General features: G+C 48.7%; 1 protein-coding gene across 6 annotated transcripts in view; it reads left to right on the top strand.

Annotated features, from left to right (window-relative positions):
* Nucleotides 1-4934: 4934 nt before the first annotated feature.
* NOS1AP (nitric oxide synthase 1 adaptor protein) overlaps nucleotides 4935-15437 on the top strand; it is a 175263-nt gene continuing 164760 nt past the window's right edge. For 5 of the 6 annotated variants that reach the window (XM_073356236.1, XM_073356232.1, XM_073356231.1 and 2 more), the window contains exon 1: nucleotides 4935-5163. In XM_073356236.1, the coding sequence (XP_073212337.1) occupies nucleotides 5059-5163 (105 nt within the window). In that variant the 5' untranslated portion in view covers nucleotides 4935-5058. The remainder of the gene's footprint in view (nucleotides 5164-15437) is intronic. The other variant, XM_073356237.1, reaches the window with a different exon arrangement.

Below are 15437 nucleotides of genomic sequence, written 5' to 3'. Positions count from 1 at the left end.
CAGCCCAGGGACCCTAATAGTATCAGCTATGGTAGCTGACCTTTTAGAAACATGACACATACAATTCCCTGGGCTACTTCCCCACAGCAGCCCCCACTTCCGCAAGCTCCACATCACCCTTACCTCAGGGCCTCCTTCCTTGTGCCTGATATGGTGTGTATTGCCTAATCTCTTCAACAGCCCAACTTCCTCCCACAGCTCCTGACCTCCACACCTATCTGACTAACTGGGAGGCTTTTAACTAGTTTCAGCCAGTCCCTGATTGGCTTCAGGTGTCCCAATCAACCTAGCATTCTCCCTGCCTTCTGGAAAGTTGTTAATTGGCCCCAGCTGTCTTAACTGAACTGGAGCAGCTGCCATTTAACTTATCCTGGTACCAGGGATTTGTTTAGCCTGGAGCTAAGATATCTATCTCCCACTACTTTTCTATAGCCATCTGACCTTGCCCCGTTACACATTGTTGACTCATATGCAGTTTGTGATCTTCTATAACCCCAGGTCCTTTTCAGCTGTACCACCTAGCCAGTTATTCCCCATTTTGTAGCTGTGCATTTGATTTTTCCATTGTAAGTGAAGGACTTTTCACTTGTCTTTATTGAATTGAATCTTCCTGATTTTGGACCAATTCTCCAATTTGTCAAGGACCAGCCTGGTACCTGAGAGACAATATTTTGCTAAGTAGTATTCAAGCTATTTATAAAACTGCATTCCTGGGGCATAGAAAAAATTGTGGCTTTTTTCTGGTAGATGCGGTACCCAAATATAATATGTAACAGGATCCAATGAGGAGCCAATCGGAAACGTATGACTTGTAGAGAGATTAAGGAGCATTATGGCCTGGGAAAGACTCATTGAAGATGCTACAGACACATTAAGCAGTCAGCAACAATCATGAGAGCCTTGCCTTGCTTTGCCCTGGCACCTCAGTGACATTACAATTTAAAAAGAAAAGAATAGTCTATTTTGTATCCTAGTTTTACTCCTATGGTGGAGCCCCTGCAGTTGTTAAACACTGTGGGAAGGAGGGTAGAGTGGAGGAACAATACATGAATATTGGTGAGCTATGGAGTCCAATAACTCCCTTATCCTACAACTGGATCAATGCAAATAGATTCCATCACGTGTGGGAATCCTAATGGGGCTCTGACTACATGGACTGGGTCTAACAACAGAATAAAAGCCCCCATCCCTGGTGCATGACTGAGATCTGGCCAGTTCAAAATCTTCAGCACAGGTTACTTTTCCCTTTGCAGACTGTCAAGGCAAAAATCATGAATTTTCACAAATACTGGAGATGTAATAACAGTTCTGGAATCTGAATCATTGGTTTTAAGGCCAAAAGGGACTATTACAATTATCTAGTCCGATCTCCTACATAACACAGGCCAGAGATTTTCATCCACAAATTCTTGCATTAAGTCTATAACTTCTGGTTGCGCTTGAGCATCTATTTTAGAAAAATATCTAATCTTGATTTAAAGACTTCAAGCAATAGAAAATCCACTATCTACCTATGTAAATTGTTCCTTTGGTTAATCACCTCCACTATGAAAAAATTGCACTTTATTTCTCATCTGAATTTGTCTAGATTCAACTTCCAACCACTGGAAATGGTTAGAGTACTTTAGAGTTCTCTACCATGAAAAATTTTCTCCCCAAGAAGAAGATACTAATAGACCATGACCAAGTTGCCTCTTAGGCTTCTCTTTAATAAACTAAATGGATTGTGCTCCTTTAGTCTCTCACTGTAAGGCAGGTTCCTCTTTGAGTGCTTGCTCATGTTGATTCCAAGTAGGCATGTGTGTGCCGCGTGCACAATCATCAGTCGTCAGGTCGGCTCTGGAGCCCCCTGGAGTCACTCCTTCGTGGCGATGTATACAGGTCCCTGCTGATCCGCCAACTCTTCAGTTCCTTCTTACCACTTGTGATGTTCGTTGGAGCTGCTTCTTCTCTCCCTTGCTACAGCAAGCAATCCCCTAGTGGACTTTTCCTATTTGTACCTGTAAAGAGTTTTTACTTAGAGTTAGTGTTTAAGTATTTTTATAGTTAGGTAAGTTTCTGCTGGGGTTTCTCCCTACCACGTTCTTCCCCTCCCAGGGACCGGGGCATGCCTTGGTCTCAAGGCTTCAAACCGTGTGGGTCCTGGCAGAAGCCTATGCCCTGGGGAGACCCTCATGACTCCTTTTTAAAGTGTTTGGGAGAAGCCCACCAGACTGACAAGTGTAAGATCTGCAGAGACTTCCACCCAAGAACCAGTGCCACACAAGGAGCAGAAGACTAGTACATCCCAAAATGCCATTGGCCTTCTTGGCAACAAGGGCACACTGTTGGCTCCTATCCAGCTTCTCATCCACTGTAACCCATAGGTCCTTTTCTGCAGAACTGCTGCTGAGCCATTAGGTCCCTAGTCTGTAGCGGTGCATGGGATTCTTCCATCCTAAGTGCAGGACTCTGCACTTGTCCTAGTTGAACCTCATCAGATTTTTTTTCGCCCAATCCCCTAAATTGTCTAGTTACCTCTGTATCCTATCACTACCCTACAGTGTATCTACCTCTCCTCCCAGTTTAGTGTCATCTGCAAACTTGCTGAGCGTGCAATCCACGTCTCCTGATCATTAATGAAGATATTGAACAAAACCGGCCCCAGGACCGACCCTTGGGGCACTCCACTTGATACCAGCTGCCAACTAGACATGGAGCCATTGATCACTACCCGTTGAGCCCGTCAATCTAGTCAACTTTCTATCCACCTTATAGTCCATTCATCCAGCCCATACTTCAACTTGCTGGCAAGAATACTGTGGGAGACCATGTCAAAAGCTTTGCTAAAGTCAAGGAACAACACATCCACTGCTTTCCCCTCATCCACAGAGCCAGTTATCTCGTCATAGAAGGCAATTAGATTAGTCAGGCCTGACTTGCCCTTGGTGAATCCATGCTGACTGTTCCTGATCACTTTCCTCTCCTCTAAGTGCTTCAGAATTGATTCCTTGAGGACCTGCTCCATGATTTTTCCAGGGACTGAGGTGAGGCTGACTGGCCTGTAGTTCCCAGGATCCTCCTTCTTCCCTTTTTAAAAGATGGGCACTACATTAGCCTTTTTCCAGTTGTCTGGGACTTCCCTGGATCGCCATGAGTTTTCAAAGATAATGGCCAATGGCTCTGCAATCACATCCGTCAACTCCTTTAGCACTCTCAGATGCAGCACATCCGGCCACATGGACTTGTGCTCGTCCAGCTTTTCTAAATAGTCCCGAACCACTTCTTTCTCCACAGAGGGCTGATCACCTCCTCCCCATGCTGTGCTGTCCAGTGCAGTAGTCTGGGAGCTGACCTTGTTCGTGAAGACAGAGGCAAAAAAAGCATTGAGTCCATTAGCTTTTTCCACATCCTCTGTCACTAGGTTGCCTCCCTCATTCAGTAAGGGGCCCACGCTTTCCTTGACTTTCTTCTTGTTGCTAACATACCTGAAGAAACCCTTCTTGTTACTCTTAACATCTCTTGCTAGCTGCAACTCCAGGTGTGATTTGGCCTTCCTGATTTCACTCCTGCATGTCCGAGCAATATCTTTATACTCTTCCCTGGTCATTTGTCCAATCTTCCAATTCTCGTAAGCTTCTTTTTTATGCTGTTTAGCCAGAAATGTCAAAAGCTTTCTCAAGAGAAATAGACACTTTGGGTGGCTGAAAGGGAGAGGTTGATGACTCTGTCCAGACATATGATACTGCCAGAATCAAGCGTTCAAAAGCACAAGTTGGGATCATGAGACTGGCTTAAAAATCAAGAGATTTTAAAAAAACAGATGTAGGGTTCCTTTTATTTGCCTGCTGTTTTCTGACCCTGTAGGAATCACTTGGATCATATTTTCTAACTTCTTATGTAACCCCATGGGCTAGAAAGTCACATTTTTTACATGAAAGCTGAGATTCTCTCATAATCACAGGGTCCTCAACTTGTCATAAAATCATGAGTTGCCAAAACTGTAGGCAGCATTTTCAGCAAGTGGGTGTAAGTGGTATAAAGGTGCCAGGTGAGAGAGAGCAGAAGGGCAGAGTAGTTAAAAGAATGACAGGGTCAGGTGAAAGCAGAGGTACTCTTGGTCCATGCCTAGAGCCCCAGCTCCTGGAGTCATGTAATCGCAGCTTTAATTGAAAGTAAGTGTGTAACCATGGCTGAGCCTATGCGTTTTGTTGCTCAGGGCAGAAAACGTTTCGGGTGACCCCTGAACGGCCAAAGGGTGCACAGGCAAGACGGGACTAAACCACTCCTCAACTCTGATCTGATGCCTCCCGAGGGTGATGTGGTGCTTCGAGGCTGGGGGGGCAGCGTGGCTGCCCCAAGGCTGACCCTGTTTCTGGCCTTAAGAGGCGCTGAGAGTGTCACTGGTCCCGGGACATTCACTGGGAGATACTGGGAGCCCCACGCATCGCAGTGGGGGCTAAGCCTAACTCCCTGCTCTGGGCCCCCCGTCCCCGTCCCGAGAGGATTCTGGGCATTCCCTGGCTGCTGGGGGGCGCTCCTGCCCCGCGGGGCTGGGGAGAGGCGATCGCTGCCGCCGCCCGCACCAACGCTCCGCTCCGGGGCCAGAGAGCCGGCTGGGGCGGGCCTTAGGCTGCTTTCCACTCCCCGCGCGGGGCCCGCCATGCACCCCCCACCCCCGGCTGCAGGGCCCGGGGCAGCCGGCAGCGCCTCGCAGCGCCCGGCCCCGGCTGACCGCAACGGAACGGGCCGGTAGCAGCCTTGCCGGGGCAAGCGGTTCGCCACTGCCCGCTGGGCCCATTGCCATGGCAACCGCCACCCCAGCAACACCAGTGACGCAGGCCCGTGGGGGAAGGGGCTTCCTGGCCGATCCTGCAACGGCCCCTCCCCACGTTCCGGCCCAGGTGCCCGTCCGGCCGGGCTGGTACTGCGCATGCGCCCCGCCCCAGCCCTCCGCCGCCGGCCACTGGCTGCCGGGGCCGGGCGGGGGCTGCGGTCGCCCCGCCCGGGGGAGGAGGGAGCGCGGCGCCGGGCGCGCTGAACAGGGAGCCGGGCGCTCCCGGCCCCACCGCCGCCACTATGCCCGGCAAGTCTCGCTACAACCTGGTCGACGACAGGCACGACCTGCGCGTGCCGCTGCACAATGAAGACGCTTTCCAGCACGGCATCTGCTTCGAGGCCAAGGTGAGGGGCTGGGCGCTGTGCGGTGCCTGGAGCGGCTCGGCGCGGGGCGGGCTGATGCACGTCCAGAACCTAGCTGAGGGAAAAGCCCGTTTCCTGGTCCCGTGCCGCTGCGCCTCCCCAGGCGGGGCCGGGAGCCGCCCTCAGGTGGCGGGGTGCTGCGGCGGCGGCGCCCTGTCCGGAGCCGTGTGCGGCCCGCACCCTTCCCGGCAGGCTGGCGGGTTGCCTTCCCTCCAGCGCAGAGCGCGGCTGGGGGCCGAGCCCGCAGCGCCCTGCGCCTTTCTCCTGGAACGGGCTGGTGCCGCGGGCCGGCGGTCGGCAGGCGGGGAGCGGCGGGCCGGGCACGGCGAACTTCAGCAGGTCGCCAGCGCAGCCATGATCGTAGGACTCGGGCTCTGGCTTATGGTTGATATCAGGTGGAAATGTGCCCTGCTTTGCCTCTCCTAAGCCAGGAGCTCGGCCTGCATTAGGGGCTCGTAGCACGGTGTGACCTGCCACTTCCACTGAAATGTAAAAGGCATTGGAGGATAAGGCTATCTCGGGAAAGGTCAACACCCTAGCCTGGCCTAGCCAGGATGGTTTGCTATGGAACAGTATTAGTCTACTTTTTTAAAAAAGAAAAGGAGTCCTTGTGGCACCTTAGAAACTAACCAATTTATTTGTCTCTAAGGTGCCACAAGGACTCCTTTTCTTTTTACTCTGAAATCTACTTTTTAAGTGACTCAAGAAGCTGGGCTTCCACCACTTCTCTCCGGAGTTTATTCCTCAGTCGAGCTCACACCTTAGGGTAACTTGTACTTCCCTTTGTCCTTGTGTCTAGACACTGAAATGTGTTAATATTCCTCTTTCTTATTAAGCTGTTGGCCCAGAACATCTATGGTCTGGCTCAGGTTTGGAGTAGGTGCAAAGTAACAGCTGAATTGGACAGTGACCATAGAAACATCAGTTTTGCTGCCCCTGTTTAGACTATTGGTTCATTTAGTTTTGGATGCTGTTTCTGGCAATGGCCAGTGCTTGATCTGAATGTTTTCAGAGGAAACCAAACTTTCCCTTTGCTCCATTATGTACCTGGCCAATTTGTATTAACTTTATACAAGGTTGAATGGGGGTGGGGGTTGAAAGATTATCATTTCAGCCCTGTTTTTTGCCTCAGTGGCCAGTGACACTGCCCTCCGCATCACGGGAAGGACTGGCCATTTAAAAAATATAATGCATTTATATAGTGTCTTTTCTTCTCAAGGAATCCCAAAGTGCCTTGCAAACTTAACCCAAACATGTAGGAATTGTTCCTTCCACCTCTGGCTTAGAACATGGCAGGAATACATAGTAAAGCATACTGTATCGACTTGGAGCTGCAAGGTGGATTCTTGAGAAGGCAGAATGGAACTGCCTGGATTGAAATTTTACTAAAACAACTAGGTGAAAATGGCAACAGGAGATTTCACAAGTGATCAGGATCTCTGCTGTCTCTCTTATCTAGATGACCCTGCTGAGGACAGGACAGTTGTTCCTCACCCCACACACTGTTGGCATTTGTTCCATCTGGACTCGGAGCAGAGTGCTTCCTGCAGCATCCATGCCTGCTTCTAGATCAGGGGCGGCCAACCTGACCCTGAGAAGGAGCCAGAATTTACCAATGTACATTGCCAAAGAGTAAAAGTAATATGTCAGCAGCCCCCCACCCATTCCCCAGCACCTCCCGCCTGCTGGCAGCCCCCACCAGTCAGCGCCTACTCCCCCCTCCCCACCACAATCTGCTGTTTCACCTGTTTCACCTGCACAGGAGGCTATGGGGGGGGGGGAAGGAGCATGGGCATGCAAGGCTCGGGGGAAGGGGTGGAGTGGGAGCAGGGCTTGGAGCAGAGCAAGGGGTTGAGTAGTGAGCACATTGGAAAGTTAGCATCTATAACTCCAGCCCCGGAATCAGTGCCTAGGTAAGGAGCTGTATATTAACCTCTGAAGAGCTGCATGCAGCTCTGGAGCCACAGGTTGGCCACCCCTGTTCTAAATACTCCATCCAAGTGCTGCTGACCAACTTGGCTCAAGAGCTGGCAACAACACCACAGCTCTTCATGATTCTGAACTTCTCTGCCCCATTTCCACTCTCTCCCACTCTGAACAGGCCTATGGCAATTTGTAACTTGTATCTATCCTGCTCTAACTACTTTCATTGCCCTCTTCTGGATTAATTCTGTCTCTGCTACACTCATGGAACTAAAGCTTAAGCCTGTTCTTCAAATAAAGGTGCACAATTGGTTTGCAGCAATGTGGTTACAACAGTTTTAGTTCTTCTCCCTTTTTCATGCATCACTTTATGCTCTTTGGTTTTTAATTGCTGCTGCATTGTAAGTGTATGTTTTCACTGATAAAGGACTTGCCTCCATATGCATAGCTCCGGCTGACAGTGGGCTTTGGATCAGGACCCATATATTTTTCCCATGGGTTCCTTCAAGTTCCAAGCTCCTTGGTGCAGAAGGGAAATTTAGTTTGTTTTGGCAAATGAGCTCTGCCCGAATTTCATCTTCTGTCCTGCTCTTTTAACATCCATAGCTGCCTAATCAAAACTGCTTAGTGAAATCTGCCATGGATACTGCCTTGTTCATTCTCTTAATCAATAAAATGTCCCATCGTGCTGAGTGCTGTACAAACTCAGAGTAAGACTTTTCAAAAACACCCAAGTTCCATTTACAAAATCATGTAGGTGCTCAATCTAAGCCCTGTGGAAATTAGGAGCCTAAGGACATAAGTGGTTTTCACTGTAGAATTTAGGCTCCTATGTCACTTAAGTGCTTTTGCAAATTGTACTTCCATCCCTGTCTCAAAGCTGAGATTCTAAAACTCTTGCAGTCTAATTTCTAAGACAAGGCATAAGTGGATTTAAAAATAGAGAGGATGAGGGTAAACAGTGGTAAGTGGTTACACAGGTTGCCTAATACACAATTTAAGGAGTCTGATTCAGTTTCTCTGCCTTTCACTGGTCCCCATTTTTAAACACTTTATTTACTAGTGAATTAATCCCCTGCCTATTTCCACTGTTACTAACTTCCTCCTTTGCTTAGCTTTACTGATTTTTAAACCTTTCTGCTCTCCATTTTTAAAACACTTCTTATAAAAATATTTTCATGTCTTTCATTTAAAAAAATATTGCCTCTACCTTCTTTCCCCTGTTCTCACCCATCCCAAAGTCCAGCTGCATCCCTCTGCGAGTTCAAGTCCCTTTTACCAGATACAGTTTCCCACTGTAACGTAGTGATGTCGGTGGGGCTTTTGAGACGCTGAAACTGGGTACGCAGGGCTCACGGCTGGATTAAGGCATAGTGACTGCAGTCCCATGATATGCTGGGACCTGTGTTGTGGTGTATCTAGGACACTGAATTGCCTTAATCTGATGGTGGGAGAACTCTTCTGGCCTTAACTCACTCTCCCTCCTGGGCAGAACTGGGAGCTGTTATAGACCACTTTTGGAAGGGGTAGGGTCCTGGTCCCATGTGATTGGAGGCAGAGGAGTGCTTTAGTCCTGCTCCCCCACCCCATATTCCCTCTTTGTTGAGGCACCTTTTCTGCTGCCACTGGACAGCCCAGAGGAGAGGTGGGGCCTTCTGCCAGCTTCCTCTGTTCCCAGGGAGGGGCCTAGTGGACTCCTCCCAGGAAGTGTGGGGAACAGTGGGAGCCTTTCTGGCTGGGACTCCTTGCTACTGGTGATAAGATCCTTGCCTCCCTAGCCTTCTCAGCTGCCTCCATAGTGCACTGCCAATCTATCTGTCCTTGTACCTCCTTTCTGTAAAGGTTCAAACATTTGTTATTTGGCAGGTCCGCTGGGCTGTGCATTTTGTGGTGTAGTGTGGGAGGGCAGGGATGCTAGACTTGTGCATTCTTGTTAGTGAATCTGGCAGCAAAAGACCCCTCTGTGTTGGATATTTTTCAGTCTCTTGGCAGATGTGGTCAGTGTTTCACACATTCTCCCTGATTCCCTCCCAGATTGAGAAAAATTTGGTGATTCCTCCCCCATGACCTCTGACCCTGAGCAGGTGGTATTTGGTGACAGTGTCCATAATAGGTATAGCTGATCATGGAGTTTGAAAGGCAAAGGTACGAAATTTTGTCTGCTTCCCAATTCAGTGTGGTGGACAGGGCTGTCATGCCAACAACAGAGGCTCCATCTGAGGCTACTTTCCTTCAGACAGTGTTTCCCCAAGGTTTGATTGATGGGCAGCCGTGACATTTGACTTGTGTTGTCAGTTGGTGGGAGCTAACCTGCAGAGGGACAAAGAGGGTGATGGGATGAGAACTCTCAAGGCTTCTGCAGCTGAAGGTGTTTGCCTTCTTCAGAGGCAAGCCTCTGCTTTGCTGTGCATGGCACAGTCACCCTGCAGCCTGGCCCAGCATGGGCAATTGGCTGACTGAGGACACTGCTGTGGGGGGTGCTGAGCCACAGAAGAATTGGTCTTGGAACCAATCTATAATCTGCTTCTTGACTGTGTGCTGGGGATTGCTGATCATCGTCCACCGGAATTGCCCAGGAACTGAATTCATTCTTCTTTCCCCCACTCCATGGCCATGGTGCTGATTGTTATCCTACTCCCGCATTGAACATCCTGGTCCGCCCCCCCGCCCCCCACAAGAGGTACTAGAGATTGTCTTCCACTCTAGCTCCTGCCCCCACTGAGTGTTCTGCCTTCTCCAAACATCCATGTTGACCTGGGGCGTGGCAGCCTGGGAGCCAACTGTCTCATGCGCAGGGTGATGCAGAGCATAGTACTGGGTCAGCCCATGTTCTTTTGTCTGTCTCTGGATTTCTCCACTTACTCTGCCCCAGCTGTCTGTTGACTCAGTTTCTCCTTGTCACCAGCCTGTCTGTTTCTTCAGAGTGGTGCATATTAACCTTGCTCTCTACAGATATTCTCATTTGCTTCTCTTTCCTTGAAGTATTTTGGGTGCTGTGATTTGCATTTACACCAAGGAGCATCCATTTGACCCTGTCTTCCCAAATTTGTGTGCTGCTCAAGAAACTCCTACTGCCATATTGCCTGAGCCATCTGTGTTCTGCATTTCTCCATCCTCTTATTAGATTGGCAGAGATTAATTAAGTACTTATGCTCCTCTAATTGTTATCCTGAAGGATCCCAAAGCACTTAAATAGCATGGCTCATCCACCTCTTAGGGGAATACAGAAGGTGTTCTGCAGTAGCTTCCCTGCCCAGGAGGGGTGAGAATATCTCTGAATAGAACGGCAGGGAGAATATTAGTGTGCTGGAATGTAATTACCCATGTAGGAGTTTAGCCTGGAGGCCAGGGTTAACATGCCTCTCTTTCTGAGGAGTGTCCGGGGCTGGTTGTTAATTGCTAGCAGTCAGGATCTGTGATTTACAGCCCCTAGGAGGGCAGAAATGGCTCTCTGTGCTTCTGTAGATTAGAATTCTTAACCAGCTTGCTTGGGACTTTGTAGGAGGTGAGCGCAGGCCTGAGTCTGTATTGATTTTTACACTCAGACTAGTGCTATCTGCAGCTGCCTGCAAACAGCACTTGTGTTAAGATACATCTCTTACCTGAAGTAATCAGTACTCTGTTGTACGCTGTTACACTCTATTTTTAATACTGATCAGTAAGCTCTGCCTGAGCGAGGGCCTAGCTGGGCCATTGGGGTGGGGGATTTGAACCCCGGCCTTAGGTCACCATTGAAAACCAGTTTTTTTCGCTCATCCAAGTCCCAGTTTGTCTCCTTTGTGAGCCCACTGCAGGGCCTGATGTATCGGCTGCTGGGGGTCCCACAGCTGGACCAGCAAGAGGTGCCGCAGGCCGCTCTGGCTGCTGGTATTGACTGGCCAATGGGCAGAGCCCCACCTTGCCTTTCTTTAATAGTACTGCTTAGCTCTGGTGTAGCACTCTTTGTCACGAAGGCCATCAGTAGACAGCTTCCGCCCCCCCCCCTTTGAGATGGGGCCTTTCTTTTCCCCTTCTCTCCAGCAGCACCCTGGGGAGAGCAGCAGGTGGTGGGTGAGGAAAGGGGAAGGGCTGGCAGATTGCAGCACCATGGGGCACATTTATGGGCCTCTAGCTCCTGGGGGGAAAAAATGAGGAGTACTTGTGGCACCTTCAAGACTAACAAATTTATTTGGGCATAAGCTTTCGTGGGCTAAAACCCACTTCATCAGATGCATGCAATGGAAAATACAGTAGGAAATTATATATACACAGAGAACATGAAAAAATGGTGTTGCCATACCAACCGTAACAAGACTAATCAATTAAGGTGGGCTATTATCAGCAGGAGAAAAAATAACCTTTTGTAGTGATAATCAGGATGGTCGATTTCAAACAGTTGACAAGAAGGTGTGAGTAACAATGGGGGGAAAAATTAGCATGGGGAAATAGTTTTTACTTTGAGAGTGGATGGGTCATTACACAGTCTTTATCCAAGCCTAATTTAAAGGTGTCCAGTTTGCAAATTAATTCCAATTCTGCAGTTTCTCATTGGAGTCTGTTTTTGAAGTTTTTTTTGTTGGAGAATAGCAACTTTTAGGTCTGAAATTGTGTGACCAGGGAGGTTGAAGTGTTCTCAGACTGGTTTTTGAATGTTATAATTCTTGGTGCCTGATTTGGTCCATTTATTCTTTTGCATAGAGATTGTCCAGTTTGGCCAATGTACGTGGCAGAGGGGCATTGTTGGCACATGATGGCATATATCACATTGGTAGATGTGCAGGTGAATGAGCCTCTGATGGTGTGGCTGATGTGATTAGGTCCTATGATGGTGTCCCTTGAATAGATATGTGGACAGAGTTGGCAACGGGCTTTGTTGCAAGGATAGGTTCCTGGGTTTCCGTCCTACCATCAACCTCAGCCTGGACCAGTCCACAGAAGAGATCCACTTCCTGGACACTACAGTGCTAATAAGCAATGGCCACATAAAAGCCACCCTATACCGGAAACCTACTGACCGCTGTACTTACCTACATGCCTCCAGCTTTCATCCAGACCACATCACATGATCCATTGTCTACAGCCAAGCTCTAAGATACAACTGCACAACTGCATTTGCTCCAATCCCTCAGACAAACACCTACAAGATCTCTATCAAGCGTTCTTAAAACTACACTCCCCCCTGCAGAAGTGAAGAAACAGATTGACAGAGCCAGAAGAATACCCAGAAGTCACCTACTCCAGGACCAGCCCAACAAAGAAAGTAATAGAACGCCACTAACCATCACCTTCAGCCCCCAACATAAACCTCGCCAGAGCATCATCAAGTATCTACAACCCATCCTGAAGGATGATCCCTTACCCTCACAGATCTTGGGAGACAGGCCAGTCCTTGCTTACAGACAGCCCCCCAACCTGAAGCAAATACTCATCAGCAACCACACGGCAAAAACACTAACCCAGGAACCTATCCTTGCAACAAAGCCCATTGCCAACTCTGGAATTAATTTGCAAACTGGACACCATTAAATTAGGCTTGAATAAAGACTGGGAGTGGATGTGTCATTACACGAAGTAAAAACTATTTCCACATGCTAACTCCCCCCCCCCCCCCCCGTTACTCGCACCTTCTTGTCAACTGCTGGAAATGGACCATCCTGATTATCACTACAAAAGGTGTTTTTGTTTTTCTCCTGCAGCCCACCTTAATTAATTGGTCTCGTTACAGTTGGTATGGTAACACCCATTTTTTCATGTTGGGGGTGGGTGTGTGTGTGTGTGTGTATAATCTTCCTACTGTATTTTCCACTGCATGCATCCGATGAAGTGGGTTTTAGCCCACAAAAGTTTATGCCCAAATAAATTTGTTCGTCTCTAAGGTGCCACAAGTACTCCTGTGTGTGGTGTGGGGTGTGTTTTTTTTTTTTTTCTGATACAGACTAACACAGCTACCCTCTGAAACCTAGCTCCTGGGAGAGCTGCTCCCTCCTTTGCCAGTGTGCAGTAGTGCTGAGAACTGCACGTGCTCACAGGGTGCCCTTTCAGTCCTCCTGGGGGCAGAATCAGGCTGGCCCCAGAGCTAGTGCACCGGTGTGGAATTCACCCCCACCTCCCAAGCAGTACTGGGGCCCAAGCAGGGAAGAGGAGGTGGAGGGAGTGAGGAGCTGGCCATCCTGTGATTGCCATGAGGCAGCAGGTGGCCTGGGAGGGCAGGGGCTGCTGGTGCTGGTTGTCAGAAGGAGCAGTGGTGGGAGAGCAGTGGGTTCACAGGAGCTGTTGGGAGAGGGAGAAGAGCCTCAAACTCATTGAGTAGTTGATCTTACTTGGGAGAGCAGAAGTATGTGGGGCGTCCCCAACTGCCAGCTGTAGCTCCACCACTTATTCTGGGCACCAGCTGCTACTGATAGGTAGAACTGTGGGTGGGGGGAGCAGGCTGGAATATCAGCAGGTCAGGACTGAGTTGCATTGGCACAATGATGAGAATGCCTGCCTGCATTTCAGCCCCTTACTATTGTTCTGTTTGTCAGAAGCACCCACAGATTGATCCACCGATTGTGATAACTTGCTGCTCCCACCCAAAACCAAACACAGTACTAGTACACCAGCTCCAAAGCAAACTGCAGCGTCGGAATGTGGCATAGTCAGGGCAGAGCTAAAGAGATTTAATTTGAGTTCCTTGCATCTTCTGAAGCTGCTTGCAACCATATGGTCTGGTTTGGGAAGTCAAACTAGAGTTAAGTATCTTCCAGGGATTATGCTAATCTATTTTCTAGAGATAAATCCAATAGTTGACTAATCCTGCTCCATCTTCTCAAGGACAGCAATACATTTCACACCTTTTGATATGTTTTTATTGTCCATGTCCCCTAGCATCACAGCTCTTAGTGCCTCTGAATTTTTCTTGATCAGGCTGATGGGAAGCAGAAAAGTTGGCTCCAGGGAAAACCTTGTGAGTTTTTAGTTTTGATCTGCACACTGTGGTTTGCATTCTTAGCATGAAATCAAAAGCCAGACCTTTTAAACTGCTGAAGCCTTGAGATAAAAGAACCCTGACCTGCACTTTGTCATGGGGGAGCTGGCGCAGATTCCCCACTCTTAAAGATTCCTTGTTACTCTTTAAATATCCATTTATTTATTTAACAGTGTCTTCTCTGCTTCTCCTTCCTCTTTCTAGCTCCCACAGTTCCTCTAGAGCAGTGGTTTTCGAACTTTTTTGCCTCCAGGCAAAAGGCTCTGTGTCCCGAGGCATCAAACCCACCTATATGTGACAGTGTGACATCTTTCGGAGGGAGGCTACTTTCTGGAAAGAGATGTTTATTAAATCCAGTTCTGACCTTTGTGGAGCTGACACAGACAGGATCTCGACCCTTTCTGCACATGCTGCTGGGAGTGGCAAAATATCCCCCTCCAATGCGCCTCTCAGTCTGGCAAGCCCTTGATTAAATGGACAATTCCCGTTAAAGAAATACAAGTGAATATGCAATAGTAAAACAGATGCCTTCTAAATTGGTGGTCTGCAATGTAAAGTCCTTGTAATAATACTCCAAGGCCCCTGTGCTAACTTATATACCTAGATGTAATTTTTTTCATTCTCACGTGGGTTATTAGCAGGGTTTGAACCAACAGCCTTTAGATGCCCAGCCCTCTTCTACTCTAGCCACAGCAGGGGGAGCATGCTTTTATCCTCTATCCAGGCAGCCCATACAGGGAGACCCAGTATGGACAATGCCAAGTGGATAACACCAGTGCATAACAGCAGTGAGACACTGGGTAGCAGGGTTCTTGATTTTTCTTCCTGGCTCTGGGAGCATTTTGTGGTCTTGTGGTGACAGGCAGCATAGCCAGTGTAACAATGCCCCTCTTTGGGACAGCTGTGGGGTCTGAACCTAGAACCTCTGGATATAAAAGCAAAGACCTGTATCACCTGAGCTAAAGAACTAGCTTCCTAGTATGATTATGGGCTGACCACAGTTTGTAGGGACTAATTGCTGTTGATATTTGGTGGCCTGTGTTTTGTGTAGACCGTTGTGTGAGGAAACCACATACTGCCAGTGCTGAGCCTGTTCTGCAGAGAGGACTGCAGGCTTCAGTGCTGCCACCGAGAGGGATGGAGGCTTCCTACTGGCAGGAAAGAGATGCCTGGCTGAGAAGCAGCAGTACAGTTGGCAAAAGGCATGCCAAGTTGGGCCCCAGGTTACCAGGTGAATGGTGGAAATGGCTTTTTGGAGTAGGACATGAATTTATTCAGAGGTTAGTATTATTTATTGTGAGGCTGGAGTGCATAGGAGTCCTAGTGCCCTGCTGGACCAAGGCCCTGTTGTGCTAGGTGCTGTACGAACACATAAGTTGATGGTCAC

Source organism: Lepidochelys kempii, chromosome 8 (assembly GCF_965140265.1).
Source record: "Lepidochelys kempii isolate rLepKem1 chromosome 8, rLepKem1.hap2, whole genome shotgun sequence".
Taxonomy (NCBI): domain Eukaryota; kingdom Metazoa; phylum Chordata; order Testudines; family Cheloniidae; genus Lepidochelys; species Lepidochelys kempii.
This window is presented reverse-complemented; position numbering and strand designations above follow the sequence as displayed.